Source organism: Epinephelus lanceolatus, chromosome 11 (genome assembly GCF_041903045.1).
Source record: "Epinephelus lanceolatus isolate andai-2023 chromosome 11, ASM4190304v1, whole genome shotgun sequence".
NCBI lineage: Eukaryota > Metazoa > Chordata > Actinopteri > Perciformes > Serranidae > Epinephelus > Epinephelus lanceolatus.
The window spans coordinates 45,553,242-45,570,212 of record NC_135744.1 but is presented as its reverse complement, the minus strand read 5'-3'; the positions used below and the strand labels follow the sequence as shown (position 1 = coordinate 45,570,212).

General features: G+C 42.5%; 1 protein-coding gene and 1 long non-coding RNA gene across 2 annotated transcripts; one reads left to right on the top strand and one right to left on the bottom strand.

Moving 5' to 3' along the window:
* Positions 1-1,052: 1,052 nt before the first annotated feature.
* Positions 1,053-6,104, top strand: LOC117261998 (uncharacterized). The gene is made up of 4 exons (XR_004502086.2): positions 1,053-1,447; positions 5,387-5,525; positions 5,734-5,863; positions 5,938-6,104. It is a non-coding gene; the product is annotated as an uncharacterized LOC117261998 (long non-coding RNA).
* A 2,233-nt stretch (positions 6,105-8,337) lies between these two features.
* On the bottom strand, positions 8,338-15,265 carry LOC117264568 (GTPase IMAP family member 8-like). The gene is made up of 3 exons (XM_033638613.2): positions 15,192-15,265; positions 10,982-11,585; positions 8,338-9,174 (listed from the first exon to the last, which is right to left on the bottom strand). Exons 2-3 carry the CDS (start codon positions 11,565-11,567, stop codon positions 8,393-8,395), a joined length of 1,368 nt encoding a protein of 455 aa, XP_033494504.2. The 5' UTR covers positions 11,568-11,585; positions 15,192-15,265; the 3' UTR covers positions 8,338-8,392.
* Positions 15,266-16,971: the final 1,706 nt, after the last annotated feature.

Here is a 16,971-nt window from a genome sequence, read left to right as displayed (position 1 = left end):
AGATATCAGAGATTAGAGGTGATTTAATGCTGTGTGATATTTTAACGTGAGGGTAAAAACCACTGTTTAACGACAGGACTGACAGGGATAAATGTGGTAACTTCAGATGGTCCTGAGAAAGAAATATCCAGTAAAGACAGTAAACCACCAGACCAATTAACACACTTGGATGTGCACTTTGATATGAACTGCATCGATAAGGAGATGAAACAGTCTGATTAACACTCGACTCATTCAAACAGTCCAAGTCTCTGCAGAGTTTATGATTCAGTCACACAACACGGACTCTGTTCATTAACCTTCACATCAAATCAAATCTTAATCTCTGAAACTCAACTCAAATGAAAAGTTTATCTAAAGGGTCATCTTGTTGAGGCAACATCTGAACCAATCAGCTGTTAGATCAGGTGAGAGCCAGGTGTTTCCCATCATGCCCTGGGTCTTACAGTCGGTGGAGAGCCGCTGCAGTGTCTGCCTCTACAAACTGCAGCCACCTCGCTTTCACCACATTATCACTGTCCACATTTGTATGATGTCAGAGGCGCAGGCAGGATGAAGTCCAACACAAAACTACCCAGCATGCATTGTGCGGCAGTCACTGACGGTCAAATCTGCGCAGGCCTGGATCATCTCCACCGAGTCTGATCTGTAACATGAACCTGTGTGTTCAGAGTCTTCCCTGGTGTGAATCAGCTGGTGTGTTTGTTCCTCTCAATAATTCAGCTCCTGAATTCTGAAGGAATTCTGACCAGGAGCAGTTTGAGTCCGCACTGACAGACAACACTGAATCTTCCTGAATCTGACACACTGGAGCTTTAACAGAAACACTTTCCTGTATCCAAGCTCTTCTTTAATGTAGTATGTGGTAACACTTCATAAGACAGCCCGCGTTTTAGAGTGTACCTGACGTCCACTTTCCGGGAGTTAGAGTATAACAACGCGGCCACTTGGCATATACTTCCCCGGGAGTTAGGGTATAGTATATGGTAAGTGACCGGGAGGAGTTATGCTCTAACTCGTGCTCTAACAAAGTGGGCGAGAGGTACACTCTAAAACATGGGCTGTCTTATGAAGTGTTACCTAGTATTTTTCTGACAGAGTATGAAGTGACAGACGCTCTCTGTGATCTTTTGGCCTTGCAGCGGCCTCGAGCTGATGTCATCAGTGCTGGTCATTCAGTCCAGCCTGACCTGAGTCAGCCTCAGCTGTATTCCACTGACTATATGAGTCTTTGTGACGATGCCACATGAACACGTTTCTGTAAATGTGGTGGGACTTAAACTCAGGTAAACCCAGGAAATACAGCCAGTACAGTGAATGTTATTCAGAGTGTGAAGTGAACCTGTGTTACTTTTACAGATCCGGCTGTGTGACCGCCAACGGGACGTAACAGGAAGATTTTCAGAAGGCGGTGTGGACGAACATGTGTCTGTCAGCAGATGGAGAGGTGAGGTACAAGTCAGAGGGTTATTCTCAGGAGCAGAGGTGGAAAGAGTACTGAAAATTTGTACTCAATTACAAGTAAAAGTACTGGTGTTTAAAAAATACTTAAGTAAAAGTACAAAGTACTCTTCTCAGAAACTACTCAGAGTATTAAATACTTTTAACTGATGGATGTTTTATTGTGTCGTCAATAGCAGGCATTCGATTTGATTCACCTGTATAAAATATCAAAAACAGCTCACCTTATACAGTGAAGTTACTGCAGTGATATGACTATTATGAGGCAAGAGTGTAAACACATGGCACACACATGAATACAAGGGGCTCACTGACTCCACAAGAGTCACAGCTTTCCAGTCAGCCCCAATTTATCCAACTGTAATACTGTTTAAGGACCCCAATATGCAGGAATAATAAAATAGAATAGGCGAAATTACAAATACCGCACACAAAATAACTGCGTGGGTTTTGCACAAAACTGCAAGGGATTAGAGTGAAGTGGATGTGTCTGTAAAGGGGTAACACTTATCATACGAAAACATCTTCATTCAGGTATCTTGAAGTAAGAGAACAAGGGACTCCTTGCTCGTGCCCTGTTTTCCATGCTAAACGTTAGCCTGAATTTGGAGCACTATTTACCCCCCTTACCGACAAGCTAACATGACATGGTTAATTTTCATGGTTAATGTTTCATATAACATAGCGTCACTCTAGCACCAAATATAGGCCTGCTGAATGTAGGCCTGTGAGTATTAAATGACTACAGACTTAATTTATTGTAATGACGGTGGTTGTCCAAATATTAACCTAAAACATTTCTAAGAATTGTATGGAGCTACATTAGGGTCAAAAGTTTTGTACTTGAAAAAAATAAAATTTGAAACTGAAAATTGGCGTGGGGGGCGTGGCATCAACTGAGAGGGGTGTGGAATCATGAGTGACAGTGCCTTCAGGGAACGTAGGAACTAAAAAAAAATTCTGACTCAACACTTACATACACCATATTCATGTGACTGACAGTGTAAAAATTGATGCCAGTGACAAACTTCCATTTAGAAATCTGTTTTAGACAGTACTGAGCACCAATTGCGGTATAAGAGCGATAAATTATGACAGATTTAAGTGCTGATATGTCCGATTTCCACATAGCACTGTGAATGCAGCATAGTGTCCACTTCGCTTGCGATGATGGTGTCCAGTCGGTCGGATCAATCTGCTAGAGCCCATACATCCAGCACACAGGTGAGAAATGTTAACTAAGCTTTGGGAAATCATAACAAACATTAAGGGGTCGTTTTTGTGACAACATACATTTTCACAGCTCCATCGTCACGGCCCTGTTGATGCTTCCACATCCAGACGTGTCCCCTGGATGAAACCTTTGAACTTGGGGAAAAGGAAACAATCCTAAAACACCTCCCTACTCACCTGGTGCCACAAATATCTGGATGAGGAAGCATCAACAGGGCCATGATGATGAAGCTGTGGACAATCACACTTTCCAGCTCTGACAAATTCGCCACTTAAAAGACGTCACAAAAAAAATGTATGTATCTCCTTCTCTCTCTCTCTCTCTCTCTCTCTCATCCTATTACTGCATCTTGCTAACTCGGCCATTCTGGATGTCACTAACTCGGCTTCTTCTCCGGAGCCTTTGTGCTCCACTGTCTCTCAGATTAACTCATATCACAGCGGTGCCTGGACAGCGTGACGTGTGTGGTTGTGCTGCTGCCGTGGTCCTGCCAGATGCCTCCTGCTGCTGCTGCCATCATTAGTCATTAGTCATACTTCTACTGTTATTATACACATATGACTATTGTCACACATGTATACTGCCAGATATTAATACATACTTTCAACATATTGTACCACAGTAGCCAGAACTATAACTATAATATTATTACTTTCAATAATGTTGTTGTAAGCTACTGTCATTACCTGCATCTCTCTCTCTGTCTCTCTCTCTCTCTGTCTCTCTCTCTCTCTCTCTCTCTCTCTCTCTCTCTCTCTCTGTCTCATTGTGTCATATGGATTACTGTTAATTTATCATGCTGATCTGTTCTGTACGACATCTATTGCACGTCTGTCCGTCCTGGAAGAGGGATCCCTCCTCAGTTGCTCTTCCTGAGGTTTCTACCGTTTTTTCCCTGTTAAAGGTTTTTTGGGGAGTTTTTCCTGATCAGCTGTGAGGGTCATAAGGACAGAGGGATGTCGTATGCTGTAAAGCCCTGTGAGGCAAATTGTGATTTGTGATATTGGGCTTTATAAATAAAATTGATTGATTGATTGATTGATTGATTGGTTGATTGATTGATTGATTGATTGATTGATTGATTGATTGACTGATTGACTGATTGACTGATTGATTGATTGATATTTTGACACCAAACATTCTGTGAGTTTGTTTGAGACTGTGAAGTCAGTGTGAGGAAAACAAATGTGTGTGTTTGATCTAAAATATTTTACAAAGTAGAAAGACGGAACTCTTTTCATTTGTATGTTGTTTCCTCCATTGTGATGATGCGCTTCCTGCTGGGCTCATCAGAAGCCTGCACTGATGCACAGAGGGAGTGGATAGGGCAAGGGGTTAGGGGCCGGTTTGGGATTGGGCCCCGATGACACCTGAGGCAGCGTGGGGTTTGTCCCCCTGCAACAAGAACACCAGCTGAGGTTCCGGGGTTATTTCTGGCAGACTTCCTGTGGTCATCTCTCTGTTATTGATCCAGCCAATAATCAGTCACATGTCTGATCTGATCACCTGCAGGTTTATCACTCAGGCTGTCGGAAGTCTGTCACCAACAAAATAAAGACTAGAGCAGCTCAACATGCGTTCTTGTGCGGACTTGTGACACGTCATCAGTCACAGCACAAGTACTGTTCCAATTCAAAGTTCACATCTGGCCAAGTTCAGTCCAAATGCCCGGATGTGTTCTCGCCACGCCCCTTTTACTAGGGATACATTGGAGCAGATTTGTGTGGACTTCAGACAGCCAGGTATCTCAGCATGCAATTCGCAACAATCAGGCGCACAATTGTAAGTCGTAATTACCGATATGTTACTGTTGTGTTGTCACAGGACGTAGTGTTTTCATGCGTAGTTCAAACGTCAGACCCGTAGTCAGTGTTTAATATAGAGATAAGATCCACCTTTATTGATCCCACAATTGAGAAATTCCAGTGTTACAGCAGTCAAGGAGAAAGAGTCAGATTAAAGATTTCAAAATTTAAACTTAAAAACTTAAAAACTAGGCATGCAAAATAAGTACAAAAATACAAGAAACGGCAATAAATAACAATAACAATAACAATAAGAATAATAATGATGAGAAGTGGATAATAATGAGGAGGTGATTTCACTGTCACTGGCATCAATTTTTACACTGTCAGTCACATGAATATGGTGTATGTAAGTGTTGAGTCAGAATTTTTTTAGTTCCTACGTTCCCTGAAGGCACTGTCACTCATGATTCCACACCCCTGTCAGTTGATGCCACGCCCCCCACGCCACATCAGGGTCAAAAGTCTGAAACTCATAAAACAGATTTGAAACTGTAAAAAATAAGATCTGAAAGTGAAAAAAAGAGATTTAAAACTGTAAAAATAAGATCTGAACTGAAAAAAATAAGACCTCAAATGTTAAAATATATATGGAAGTGAAAAGTGAAAATAAATTATTCATTCAAAAGAATTACCAAAGTGAATCAAAATTATATTTAACCTGAAAAAACGTTTCATGCACTTATTTTTATTTTGAATATATTGTTGTATTTTTCAAAATTCAAGATCAACACATGAATTTTCAGTTTCAAATTTTATTTTTTTCAAGTACAAAACTTTTGAACCTAATGTAGCTCCATATGTAGCCTCGTGTTTCTTTTTCATTTGCTTGCATGCTACTCTATTCGCTAATATCTATCTAATCCATTGTGATATTGTTACACAGGCGGAGGCCCCCCTGGCAAAGACTTAAGCGCAGTTGCAGAGGTTGTGCTGCGCATACTTGGAGAAGATAACGCCAGCATCTCTGGGTTGGACGGCGGCCAGGATCCAGCTGCGATGAAGCTTGATTTGCTTTCAAAAGGGTGAGTTTCCAAATTATTCCTGTTACAACTGTATAGGGATATTGCGCTGCAGCCTAGGTGAGTTTTGGTGAAAGATATGTGTGTAATTGTTGCTGCATATTTGCCAGGCTACTGTTCAGTAAATGTCTAAAATGTGTGTTTGTTAAGTCATAACCATAACAACAATAGAACCATTTCTGATATTTCAGCCATGTTCTTTATTTTTCAGTTTGGATCAAGATGCACCAAGAGAGTCTCCTGTGTCCCCAGGCATCTTCGATGAGCACTCTCCCTGTGCTTTTGATGCAGTGCAGCCAGGCCCAAGCACTTTGTGTGAGGCAATAGGCATCCATCAAGTGGTGGGTGAAAATAAAAAATCAACTTAAGTTTTTTGCATCTTGAGTATACCGTCTCACTAGCTTTTGTTTTTCAGGCCGGGGTGAGTGATTGTGGCCCAGCAGAGGACCCAGATGATCTGCAGGCACTGCGGAGACAAAAAATGAAGCTGCAAATTAAAGTGTTGCGACTCCAAGAGGAGTACTACAACTTGGCTTTAAAAAAAATAAAAAATACTGAGTGACTAATAAAACAAATTAATTAAAAGGCACTGTGTGTATCTGTGATTTATTGTTATTCTTACCCAAAGTGGAGGTTGGCGAAGTGTTGTCTGAAGGCTGCCCCATCACATGGATGGATATTGCCAGGGACGCTCGAATCTCCATCTCCTCCCTCACTCTGTCTGGAGTATTTCTGAATGCAGAACGCGGAATCTGCGCTTCCCAATTCCTCTCTCCACCACACTTCTTGTGCTTTTGTGTGCCCTGTGACGAGAATATTATTAAACCATATTCTATAAACTTAATTAAACATTTTAAATTTAAAACAATTAGGGATTTCGTTGGGCTAACCTGTTATAGTTCATTTGGCCTGGTGTCTGGCATCTGATAAGGGGTAAGAAGCCAGCGGCGTAAGGGATATCCCTTATCCCCAATTAGGTGACACCCAGGTGGCACAATGTGCCTCTCAGCAGCTGCTTCAGGCCACTTTCACTTAGGATCCTTGTGTCATGGGTGGACCCAGGTAACTTGGGTACCACATCCAAGATGTTGTAGTCTGCATCAAACACTACTTGCGTGTTGATACTGTGGTACCTCTTCCTGTTTACATAAACGCTCTCGTCCACGCTTGGAGCGATGATCCTAATATGTGTGCCATCGATTGCACCGACCGCTCCAGGGAAGCCAGCTGTTTGCATGAATGCAATTTGCTTCTGTTGAATTACCGGGGTGTAGTTGGGAAGTCAGTGAAGCGCATGACGAGGTGAGGAGCAGTAAGGGCCATTATTGTTTCCATAACAATTCTGCTAATTGACGGTTGTGATGGATCCAAATAATCAGCGTTACACTGTTGCATTTTTCCAGTGGCAAAATATCGAAGCATTGTGATGACCTTTAATTTTGCCGTGAGAGCTCTGCTGCGTCACGTTACTGATGAGATGACGTCCCTTATGAAATCTGTGACAATAATAATACCCGCTTTGTCCAAACGATACCGTTTGATCAGCTGCTCGTCATCAAACAAAGTCAGGACATCCTTCGCGCACGTCTCCCTCTCCTCAGTGCCATCCTCTACTGGCAGCTCCTGACCACTTAGGACACCTCCGGAGGTCTCTTAAATATCTTTGGGAGTAGGAGTGATTCTTAGACTTGAGAAGGTTGACAAATAGCTTTGATTCTTAAGTTTGAGAGTAGGACTAAATTTCACAAATTCTGAGCACTTAAGACTAAAATGGCGCTCTAACACGTTTGATAAATACGGCGCCAGGTCTCTGTGTCTGATTCATGGTGATCACAGTGAAACTGGAGCTCATCTCTCTTTTATTCAAAACTTTTGTTCTCACTGTGACCTCTCCCTGCAGCGCCCCCTGTGGACCTTCCTGTTCCCCCTGCTGTATGGAGCATTACATCATTAACAAAGGTGAGCTGTTGCACCTGGAATCTCACTGTGGGTTTTGTTTCTTTTGAGTTCAAACCACATTGCAGTCTGCAGAGACACACTCATCATCTGCTCATGAGTGAAAAAAAATGATCTTAACTTTCATTTATTTATTTATTTATAAAAACTAGAATTACCGCCTTGTGGCTGTACACCTCCAGGAACCAGTCACGTTGCAGTTTCCATCTATGTCTGTTCAGACTCATATGGAGCCATGACAGGATTTGTTGCTTCAAAGAAGCTGTGTAATGGACAGAAAAGTGTTTAATACACAACATGATGATGTCACAGTGATGCTGACCTTTGACCTTTTGGATATAAAATGTCATAACTTCATTATTTTATCCTGTCAGACATTTGTGTCAAGTTTTGTCAGAATTAGTGTCTGAATTCTTCAGTTATGGACAGAAACATGTTTTGTGATGTCAGTTGTTGAATGGTTTTAAGCTCAGTTCATGCGAGAAACAAAGCTGTGGACAAAAAACTGTTCAGCCTAAATGTCTGAATGTAACAATTTAAAGTGAAGTTAATCTTAAAGTTAGTTTTAAACAAAACACAAGAGGAACAACGAGATAAATAATAATGTGCATCTAAACTGAAAGAGTCAACTGAGGCTTTTTATTACTGCACTTTGCGATTTACACTATGAAATGTGAATAACTAACTGGGTCTAATGTTTTCTTTAAGTTTAGCTTGTTCAGATATGGGTTGTTTATAAATAAAACATAAAAATCATAATCAAAAACTAAATTATAAAAATCAAACAATCATCATTTAACGATTTTTTTAAAAAATAACTAAAAAATGAACTAACAAACAAACAAAGTGCAAAGTTCAATAGTTTTAATATTTCCTTTATTGCAGTCAGGAACTGTGAGAAAAACACAATTGTATCAATCTTTGAAGAAACTATAAATTTTCGCGAATATACTGTTAGCACCACCTGATCCACTTGAAGAACCTGTCGCACCTGTAGGACCTGTAGGACCTGTCTTTACTGATGGACCTGTCTTTACTAATGGACCTGTCTTGTCTGCGTCTTTTCTCCTTTCTTCCATAATGAACGTCTCAGCCATCCTGAACATGTCATCAGTGTAGTGTCCTCCACCACTGGCTGACACCATCTCATCTACTTTACTCAGGAAGCTTCTGACCTGCTCTCTGCTTTTTTTGGTTTTATTGTCAAACACACAGAATCGACCCCCGCACATGGAGACCAGGTCTGACACGTGTCTGTTGGACCTGATCAGACTATCCATAGTTTGACCTTTTAGATCGTCTCCATGAGTGAACAGGACCATGGAGTATTTAGAGGCACCTCCCTCAAACAGTTTGGGAAGTATCTCAAACAGTTTGATGTCTTCTTTTGTGATTCTGCCTAATCTGACCACAAAGACAAAAGCATGAGGTCCTGGACTGGCCTTCACTACTGACTTCATGATCTCCAGGTACAGCTGTTCAGGAGTCAGAACAGCATCAGTGAATCCAGGAGTGTCGACCACTGTGACCTGACGACCCTCCACTGTGGCTGATTCAGAGACTGTCTCAGTACTGACTGAACCAAAGCCACAGCCTGATTTGAACTTTTCAGATCTTAGGATGGTGTTTCCTGATGAACTCTTTCCTGCTCCAGGTCGACCCAGCAGCACGATCCTCCTGTCTCTGGAGACATCAGCTGGAAGACAAAAGACAGAAAAACAGATGATAAATATCACAAAAAAAATGCTCTAGCTTTCTTGAGATATCACATTCATATGAATGGGACAGACAGACAACCTGACAACATAATGCCTCTGGTCATGGCTTTCAGCGGCACGGAAGCATATGAAGTTTGAATTTTCTGATTCTACCTTCTTAAATGTGAATATTTCTGGTTTCTTTACTCCTCTGTGACAGAAAACTGAATATTTTTGGGTTGTAGGGAAAAGCATGACTTCTGAGGACTTCATCTTGGGCTTTGGGAAACACCAATCAACCTGTTTAATCATTTAACAATTTATTGCCCAAACAATTACTTTATCATAAAAATAAATGACTGATTAATCAACTATCAAAAAAATGTTAGTTACAGCCCTAGATGGAAGAAGTTAATGTAGTGAAGTAAAACTCTGCTGACCTTTGTTTTCAACATGGAAAACAACCAGTACAAATCTGGTGTGTGTTGGTTTTAACCAATGATCCATTTACAATGAAAAAAAGTCTAAACATCCAGTCTCTTTTACACTTCCTTCTCAAAGCTGGAATATCACACTGTTATTCCTCCTCACTGTTCTGTATAAAGGGAACGATCACAGACTGCAGGGACAGAGTTGTCTCGCCTTTAAGGCGACGTCAGAGGTAGTAAGAGCATCAGACCAATGTCTGTATAAACAGGACAGTCGGTGGGATGGGACCATGGACAGGACAGATGTGACGTTTTGATGACGTGTTATGTGTGCGACCCATTGCAGGAGATTTAAAAAGCAGCTGTTAGCAGCTAACTCAAAGAAGAAGAACAGCAGCTGTTAGCAGTTAAAATTTATTATTATTATTATTAGTTATTATTATTAGTTAGCAGCTAACTCAAAGAAGAAGAACAGCAGCTGATAGCAGTTAGCAGCTAACTCAAACAGTGAGGTCCAGGAGCTACTTACCCTCCGAGCAGAGGGACATATAACAGGGACGCTAAAGGATTGTTACTGACATGTGATGTCATTGTTATTGTTTATAAAGAGCTGCTGACACGTATGTTATATGTCACACTAGAGGATGATGCTGTTGTGTTACATGTCACGCCTCTTTTGATCCTGTGATGTCATCATGCTCGCTGAAGCCACATGATGCCGTTGTCGTTTGGTTCTGTGTAACAATACAACTAAGGTGTAAACAAGAGACTTCGTAGCAGCTCTGCAGCGCCATCTAGGTAGGAAGGTAAGTCAGTCGGTCAATAGGTAAGAAAGTAGCTATGTAGATCGGTCTGTAGGTAGGTAGATTCATATGTCGGTCAGACGGTAGGTAGGTAGACAGATTTTCCGATCATGAAGGACACATAAAACTGCTTCGCCTGAAGACATTTATCACATCTACAGCTGTCGAGGATTAAATTACACAAGAAAGCCACAGGCTCATTTCCATTGTGATCCTCTGGAGAGAGATCCGGGGCGAGATGCCAGGTCTGGTGAGACTGACAGGCACTAATACAATATCCATATAATTACATAAAGAAATATACAAAACATAAAATGACAACACATTTCATTAACTTTTTAAAAGGTCCCTGCTCTGACAGACTATTTGCTCGCCATTTCTTCAAAGCCTGATCTAAATTTCTCTCTGCTTCAGTCAGGTTCAGGGATACTGGAAGTTTATGCCATTCAATTCAATTTAAGTAAGGATTCATTTTTGGTTTTGATAATGAGGACACTGTATGTCAGTCTCTACATAACACCATCCAAAGCCACCATATAATATAAAGTACATGTAAGAATTAAATCACACAGTACCTGAGGGACCAGGTTGTTGTTGGGGTGAGAGGTGGCCTGACTTCACCAGCAGCTGTCTGACTTGTTCTTCATCATCATCATCATTGTTGAAGAGGTGATATGCCCCCCCAAACATTTTAACAACATCTGGAAGTGTAGCTTCTTCTTCATCTTCAAAGATAAAGTCGTCCAACGTCTTGTCCTTTAAAGCATCACCACCAGTGAAGAGCAGGTAAGTGTTTTTCATCCCCCGAGGCCCGATGATTTCCTGAGCTGTCCTCACAGCCCTCTGGTCCTCCTCTGTGAACCTTCCAACTCTGAGCACCACCAGAAACAGACAACGTCTGGAGGACTGCAGGAGCTCCTGACACAAGACTTTAATCTCATCTTTGTACTTGGTGTCTAATATTCCTGGAGTGTCGATCACTGAGATGTGTTGCCCGAACACATATTCTGTTTCCTCAGAGATACGTTTCGTCACTGGTTTTAAGGACAGCTTCGACTCAAATCCTCGTCGTCTTAAAATTGTGTTTCCTGAAGCACTTTTACCGACTCCAGTTTTTCCAAGCAGGACCATGGTGAGAGGTCGAGGCTGATCTCGGTTCATGTACGAGGATCAGAAAACCTGCAGGAGAAAAGGAACAGATTCAGTTACACAGACTTTAATTTGATTTGTAGAAATCACATGTGTGATGGGGAGACACAGTGTTGGTCCTCTCTGAACTTCAACATGATTTTACACAGTCAGATGCTTTTTACGATGAGCTACCCAGCGACTGTATTTCCATTGAAGAGGTGTTTAAAAAAAACACCTCTGGTCAGCAGTGACAACAAGACGTCCAGAAATGGTTCAAAAGTGAACGTTTTTTCACCGACTGTTTGTAGATGTTGATTGAACATTCTCATTTAGACCATATTTCACCAAGATTTGCAACAGTGAGATTTTTCATCCTCCACAGTGTGCAAATAATAGTCTGTCGTCATTTTGCAGCCAAACTAAGAAAATCCCAGTGACATATGGTCACCAGGACCATATTGTCTGGTGTATAGTGTACTGTATTGTTCCATATTTATGACATGTTGTATGAAACATTGTATGTCTTGAAATTATGTCATTGTATAGACCACATTTCATCCACCAGTGCAATATGAATTTGGAGAAATACCTTCACACACTAATCAGTACTGCCTCTCTTTTAACATAAAACTCAACACATTATCATAATAATTTAATTTAAATTGTAATTTTGACACGTTACTGATACAACCACATTTAAATGGTTGAAAAGAGCTCTCAGACGGTCAGACTGAATATCAACCAGTTTTCAACTAGAAATCAATGTTGAAATTCCATTTGATGTTCACTGGGACAAATCAGCTGTGAGGGTCATAAGGACAGAGGGATGTCGTATGCTGTAAAGCCCTGTGAGGCAAATTGTGATTTGTGATATTGGGCTTTATAAATAAAATTGATTGATTGATTGAAAATGTGTTAATGGCAGCACAGTGGTGCAGTGGTTAACATTGTCACCTCATAGCAACAGGGTTCCTGGTTTGAACTCAGGGTGGGGGAGCTCGTCTGTGGAGTTTACATGTTCTCCCTGTGTCAGCGTGGGTTTCCTCCAGGTGCTCCCACATGTTCTCCCCGTGTCAGCGTGGGTTTCCTCCAGGTGCTCCGACATGTTCTCCCTGTGTCAGCGTGGGTTTCCTCCAGGTGCTCTGACATGTTCTCCATGTGTCAGCGTGGGTTTCCTCCAGGTGCTCTGACATGTTCTCCCTGTGTCAGCGTGGGTTTCCTCCAGGTGCTCTGACATGTTCTCCATGTGTCAGCGTGGGTTTCCTCCAGGTGCTCCGACATGTTCTCCATGTGTCAGCGTGGGTTTCCTCCAGGTGCTCTGACATGTTCTCCCTGTGTCAGCGTGGGTTTCCTCCAGGTGCTCTGACATGTTCTCCCCGTGTCAGCGTGGGTTTCCTCCAGGTGCTCTGACATGTTCTCCCTGTGTCAGCGTGGGTTTCCTCCAGGTGCTCCCACATGTTCTCCCTGTGTCAGCGTGGGTTTCCTCCAGGTGCTCCGACATGTTCTCCCTGTGTCAGCGTGGGTTTCCTCCAGGTGCTCTGACATGTTCTCCCTGTGTCAGCGTGGGTTTCCTCCAGGTGCTCTGACATGTTCTCCATGTGTCAGCGTGGGTTTCCTCCAGGTGCTCCGACATGTTCTCCATGTGTCAGCGTGGGTTTCCTCCAGGTGCTCTGACATGTTCTCCCCGTGTCAGCGTGGGTTTCCTCCAGGTGCTCCGACATGTTCTCCATGTGTCAGCGTGGGTTTCCTCCAGGTGCTCTGACATGTTCTCCATGTGTCAGCGTGGGTTCCCTCCAGGTGCTCCGACATGTTCTCCATGTGTCAGCGTGGGTTTCCTCCAGGTGCTCCGACATGTTCTCCCTGTGTCAGCGTGGGTTTCCTCCAGGTGCTCTGACATGTTCTCCCTGTGTCAGCGTGGGTTTCCTCCAGGTGCTCTGACATGTTCTCCCTGTGTCAGCGTGGGTTTCCTCCAGGTGCTCTGACATGTTCTCCCCGTGTCAGCGTGGGTTTCCTCCAGGTGCTCCGACATGTTCTCCCTGTGTCAGTGTGGGTTTCCTCCAGGTGCTCCCACATGTTCTCCCTGTGTCAGCGTGGGTTTCCTCCAGGTGCTCTGACATGTTCTCCATGTGTCAGCGTGGGTTTCCTCCAGGTGCTCCGACATGTTCTCCCTGTGTCAGCGTGGGTTTCCTCCAGGTGCTCCCACATGTTCTCCATGTGTCAGCGTGGGTTTCCTCCAGGTGCTCTGACATGTTCTCCATGTGTCAGCGTGGGTTTCCTCCAGGTGCTCCGACATGTTCTCCCTGTGTCAGCGTGGGTTTCCTCCAGGTGCTCTGACATGTTCTCCCTGTGTCAGCGTGGGTTTCCTCCAGGTGCTCTGACATGTTCTCCCTGTGTCAGCGTGGGTTTCCTCCAGGTGCTCTGACATGTTCTCCCCGTGTCAGCGTGGGTTTCCTCCAGGTGCTCCGACATGTTCTCCCTGTGTCAGCGTGGGTTTCCTCCAGGTGCTCCCACATGTTCTCCCTGTGTCAGTGTGGGTTTCCTCCAGGTGCTCTGACATGTTCTCCCTGTGTCAGCGTGGGTTTCCTCCAGGTGCTCCGACATGTTCTCCCCTGTGTCAGCGTGGGTTTCCTCCAGGTGCTCCGACATGTTCTCCCTGTGTCAGCGTGGGTTTCCTCCAGGTGCTCTGACATGTTCTCCCTGTGTCAGCGTGGGTTTCCTCCAGGTGCTCTGACATGTTCTCCCTGTGTCAGTGTGGGTTTCCTCCAGGTGCTCTGACACGTTCTCCCTGTGTCAGCGTGGGTTTCCTCCAGGTGCTCTGACACGTTCTCCCTGTGTCAGCGTGGGTTTCCTCCAGGTGCTCTGACATGTTCTCCCTGTGTCAGCGTGGGTTTCCTCCAGGTGCTCTGACACGTTCTCCCCGTGTCAGTGTGGGTTTCCTCCAGGTGCTCTGACATGTTCTCCCTGTGTCAGCCTGGGTTTCCTCCAGGTGCTCCGACACAGGTGCTCCAGCTTCCTCCCACAGTCCAAAGACATGCAGGTTAACTAAATTGTCCGTAGGTGTGAGTGTGAATGGTTGTCAATGGAAAAAAAAAAGTCTGCACCACAAGCAAACTCTCTGGAGGTCTGCAGACAGTCCACTTTGTGCCCCTGTGGCCTGGATGAATTACAGATTTGAAGCCCTCAGCTCTCACCAACAAAGTGTGTGACGGAGGCAGAGCGGAGCAGAGTCTCTTCTCACAGCACAAAGTGTCTGAATTAACAAACAGTCAGTGCTGAGTGGTGTAAAGTGACTTCTTTAGTCTGGTACAGAGTGTTTTAGGTTCAGTCTTTGACTTCGGGTGAAATTCTTTATAAATCAATCAATTTTATTTATAAAGCCCAATATCACAAGTCACAATTCGCCTCACAGGGCTTTACAGCATCTGACAAAGACGAGGAGGTGCTGAGCGCTGTACCGTAACTGCACCAATACACGCGCATCAAAATCGAAAGAGCCCCTGGTCAGTCCAGGAAATGAAGGAAATGTTTCTCCCAGTAATAAAGCAGACTAATATATGCTGTAGATAAACTGTATTCATACTGACAGATTTACCTGCTCAGGTGTTAAAAACGTCATCTACACACTGGAGGACTACACAACTAAAGATAACTCACCTGAAAACGACACGGAGCGTCACACCGACGACATTTCTGCTTCACAACCGCGTTTCTCTCTGCGGAGGAAAAATGTACCTCTTCAAAATAAAAGCTCCATGACGTCATCGTCACACAATTTAGTTTATTCTTCGGTTGAGACTGTTGAATGAGCTGAACTCATTTTCATGTCTGAAGCAGAGCTGAGCACAAAATCAAACTATTACATCTGATTATTTCATTAATCCTTCACTGAGGGGAAATCTGATCAGCTGTTTCAATTAAAGAATAAACGATAATCCAATCTGGAAATGGCAGAAAACTTTTGTTCACTTACGTCATCTTAACAAGAGGACTTTACTCATCCTGAGGATCCTATTGATCCGCTTTACCAGCTGCAACATATCACTGATCAAATGCATCAATGCACCAATTAAAATACAGTAATATGATGTAGAGTATTCTGCAGGATAGGCACCTTTACTGCTGACAGTGTGGTATTACTACATTTACTGCAGTTAGTGATGTGAGTGTGTCTGTTTCTGTTCATGTGCCTTCTTTGAAACAGGATGTTGTTCTGATCATAAAACTAACACTTGTGTCTTGTGGACTTGTTTCTCACTACGAGAGCTCGTAATGCTGACATCACAAAAGAACCAACGAAACATTCAACAATTTAAATTAAACGAAGCAGTTTCTGGTGTGTTTCTGGTTATTTGTACAAAATGAATCAAACAAACAAACAGATCAACAGATTATCAATATATCAGAATCATGTTAAACTAACCAACCAACAGAACAAAAAGTTAAACGCATTCAGAAATCACGTTTCACCTTTTAATGAATTTTTTTACCATAAACTTCAACTTATTGTCCTCTATGTAAAAAAAGTGTCAGAATTTATCAACTTAAACTAAATAATTAATGAATGATTCTAAAAATCAATATCAATTAAATATCATTAGTGGTTATTTATTTTAACCCTTTATGGTACACATTATGATGCCAGTGAGAAAAAAACAGTTTGATTTTTTTAAACATGCTTATAAGATATTTTTCATGAAGTTCCATGAAGTTAAGGGACGAAAAAAAAGAGGGTTAATGTTTAAAACCTGAATAATAGTTCTCATGGAAAATAAAAAATATTCAAAAACCTTAAAGTTTAATATTCCTGCCATTTGAAATAAAATAAAACATGAAAAATAGAATCTTTTCATCAGTTGAATTGTCTGAAGGTGAATGAGTTTCAGCAAACTTCATAACCATCTCCAAACCAGTCTGGTCATTAGTTAGTGTGTCAGTGTGCTGCTGTGTGTCCATACCGACAGACTGGATGATGTCACCGTTGGTTTTGCTGTCAGCAGCTTGTCTAAATTCTGATTCGTCCTCACTAACATCAGCTGGTAGGGATAATTAAACCCTCTTCTTCTTTGAAGAGTCAGAAATAATATCACATTCATTCTGTAAATGATGAAATGTTTGTAAAATCTAATGATCGGGTGTGTGTTCTGCAGAGAGCACTCAGGGTGCCTCTGTAATAGTGACTGTATGCAGTTAGACTTCATATTGTTCACATTATTAAACTGATCCAGGTTCATCTGTAGACACAAAAAGAAAAAGACGATGACTGCTTTGCATTTGAACAGAATATAAATCCAAAGCCTGAAAACTAAGGTCAGAAAGTGACCCTAAATAACACTGCATGTGGTCTTATTTTGAAATAAAGAGTTGAAACATGAGCTGGGTTCATGTGACTGGCTGAATGTTGATCATGTGATTTACAGTAACAGTTCAGGCTTGT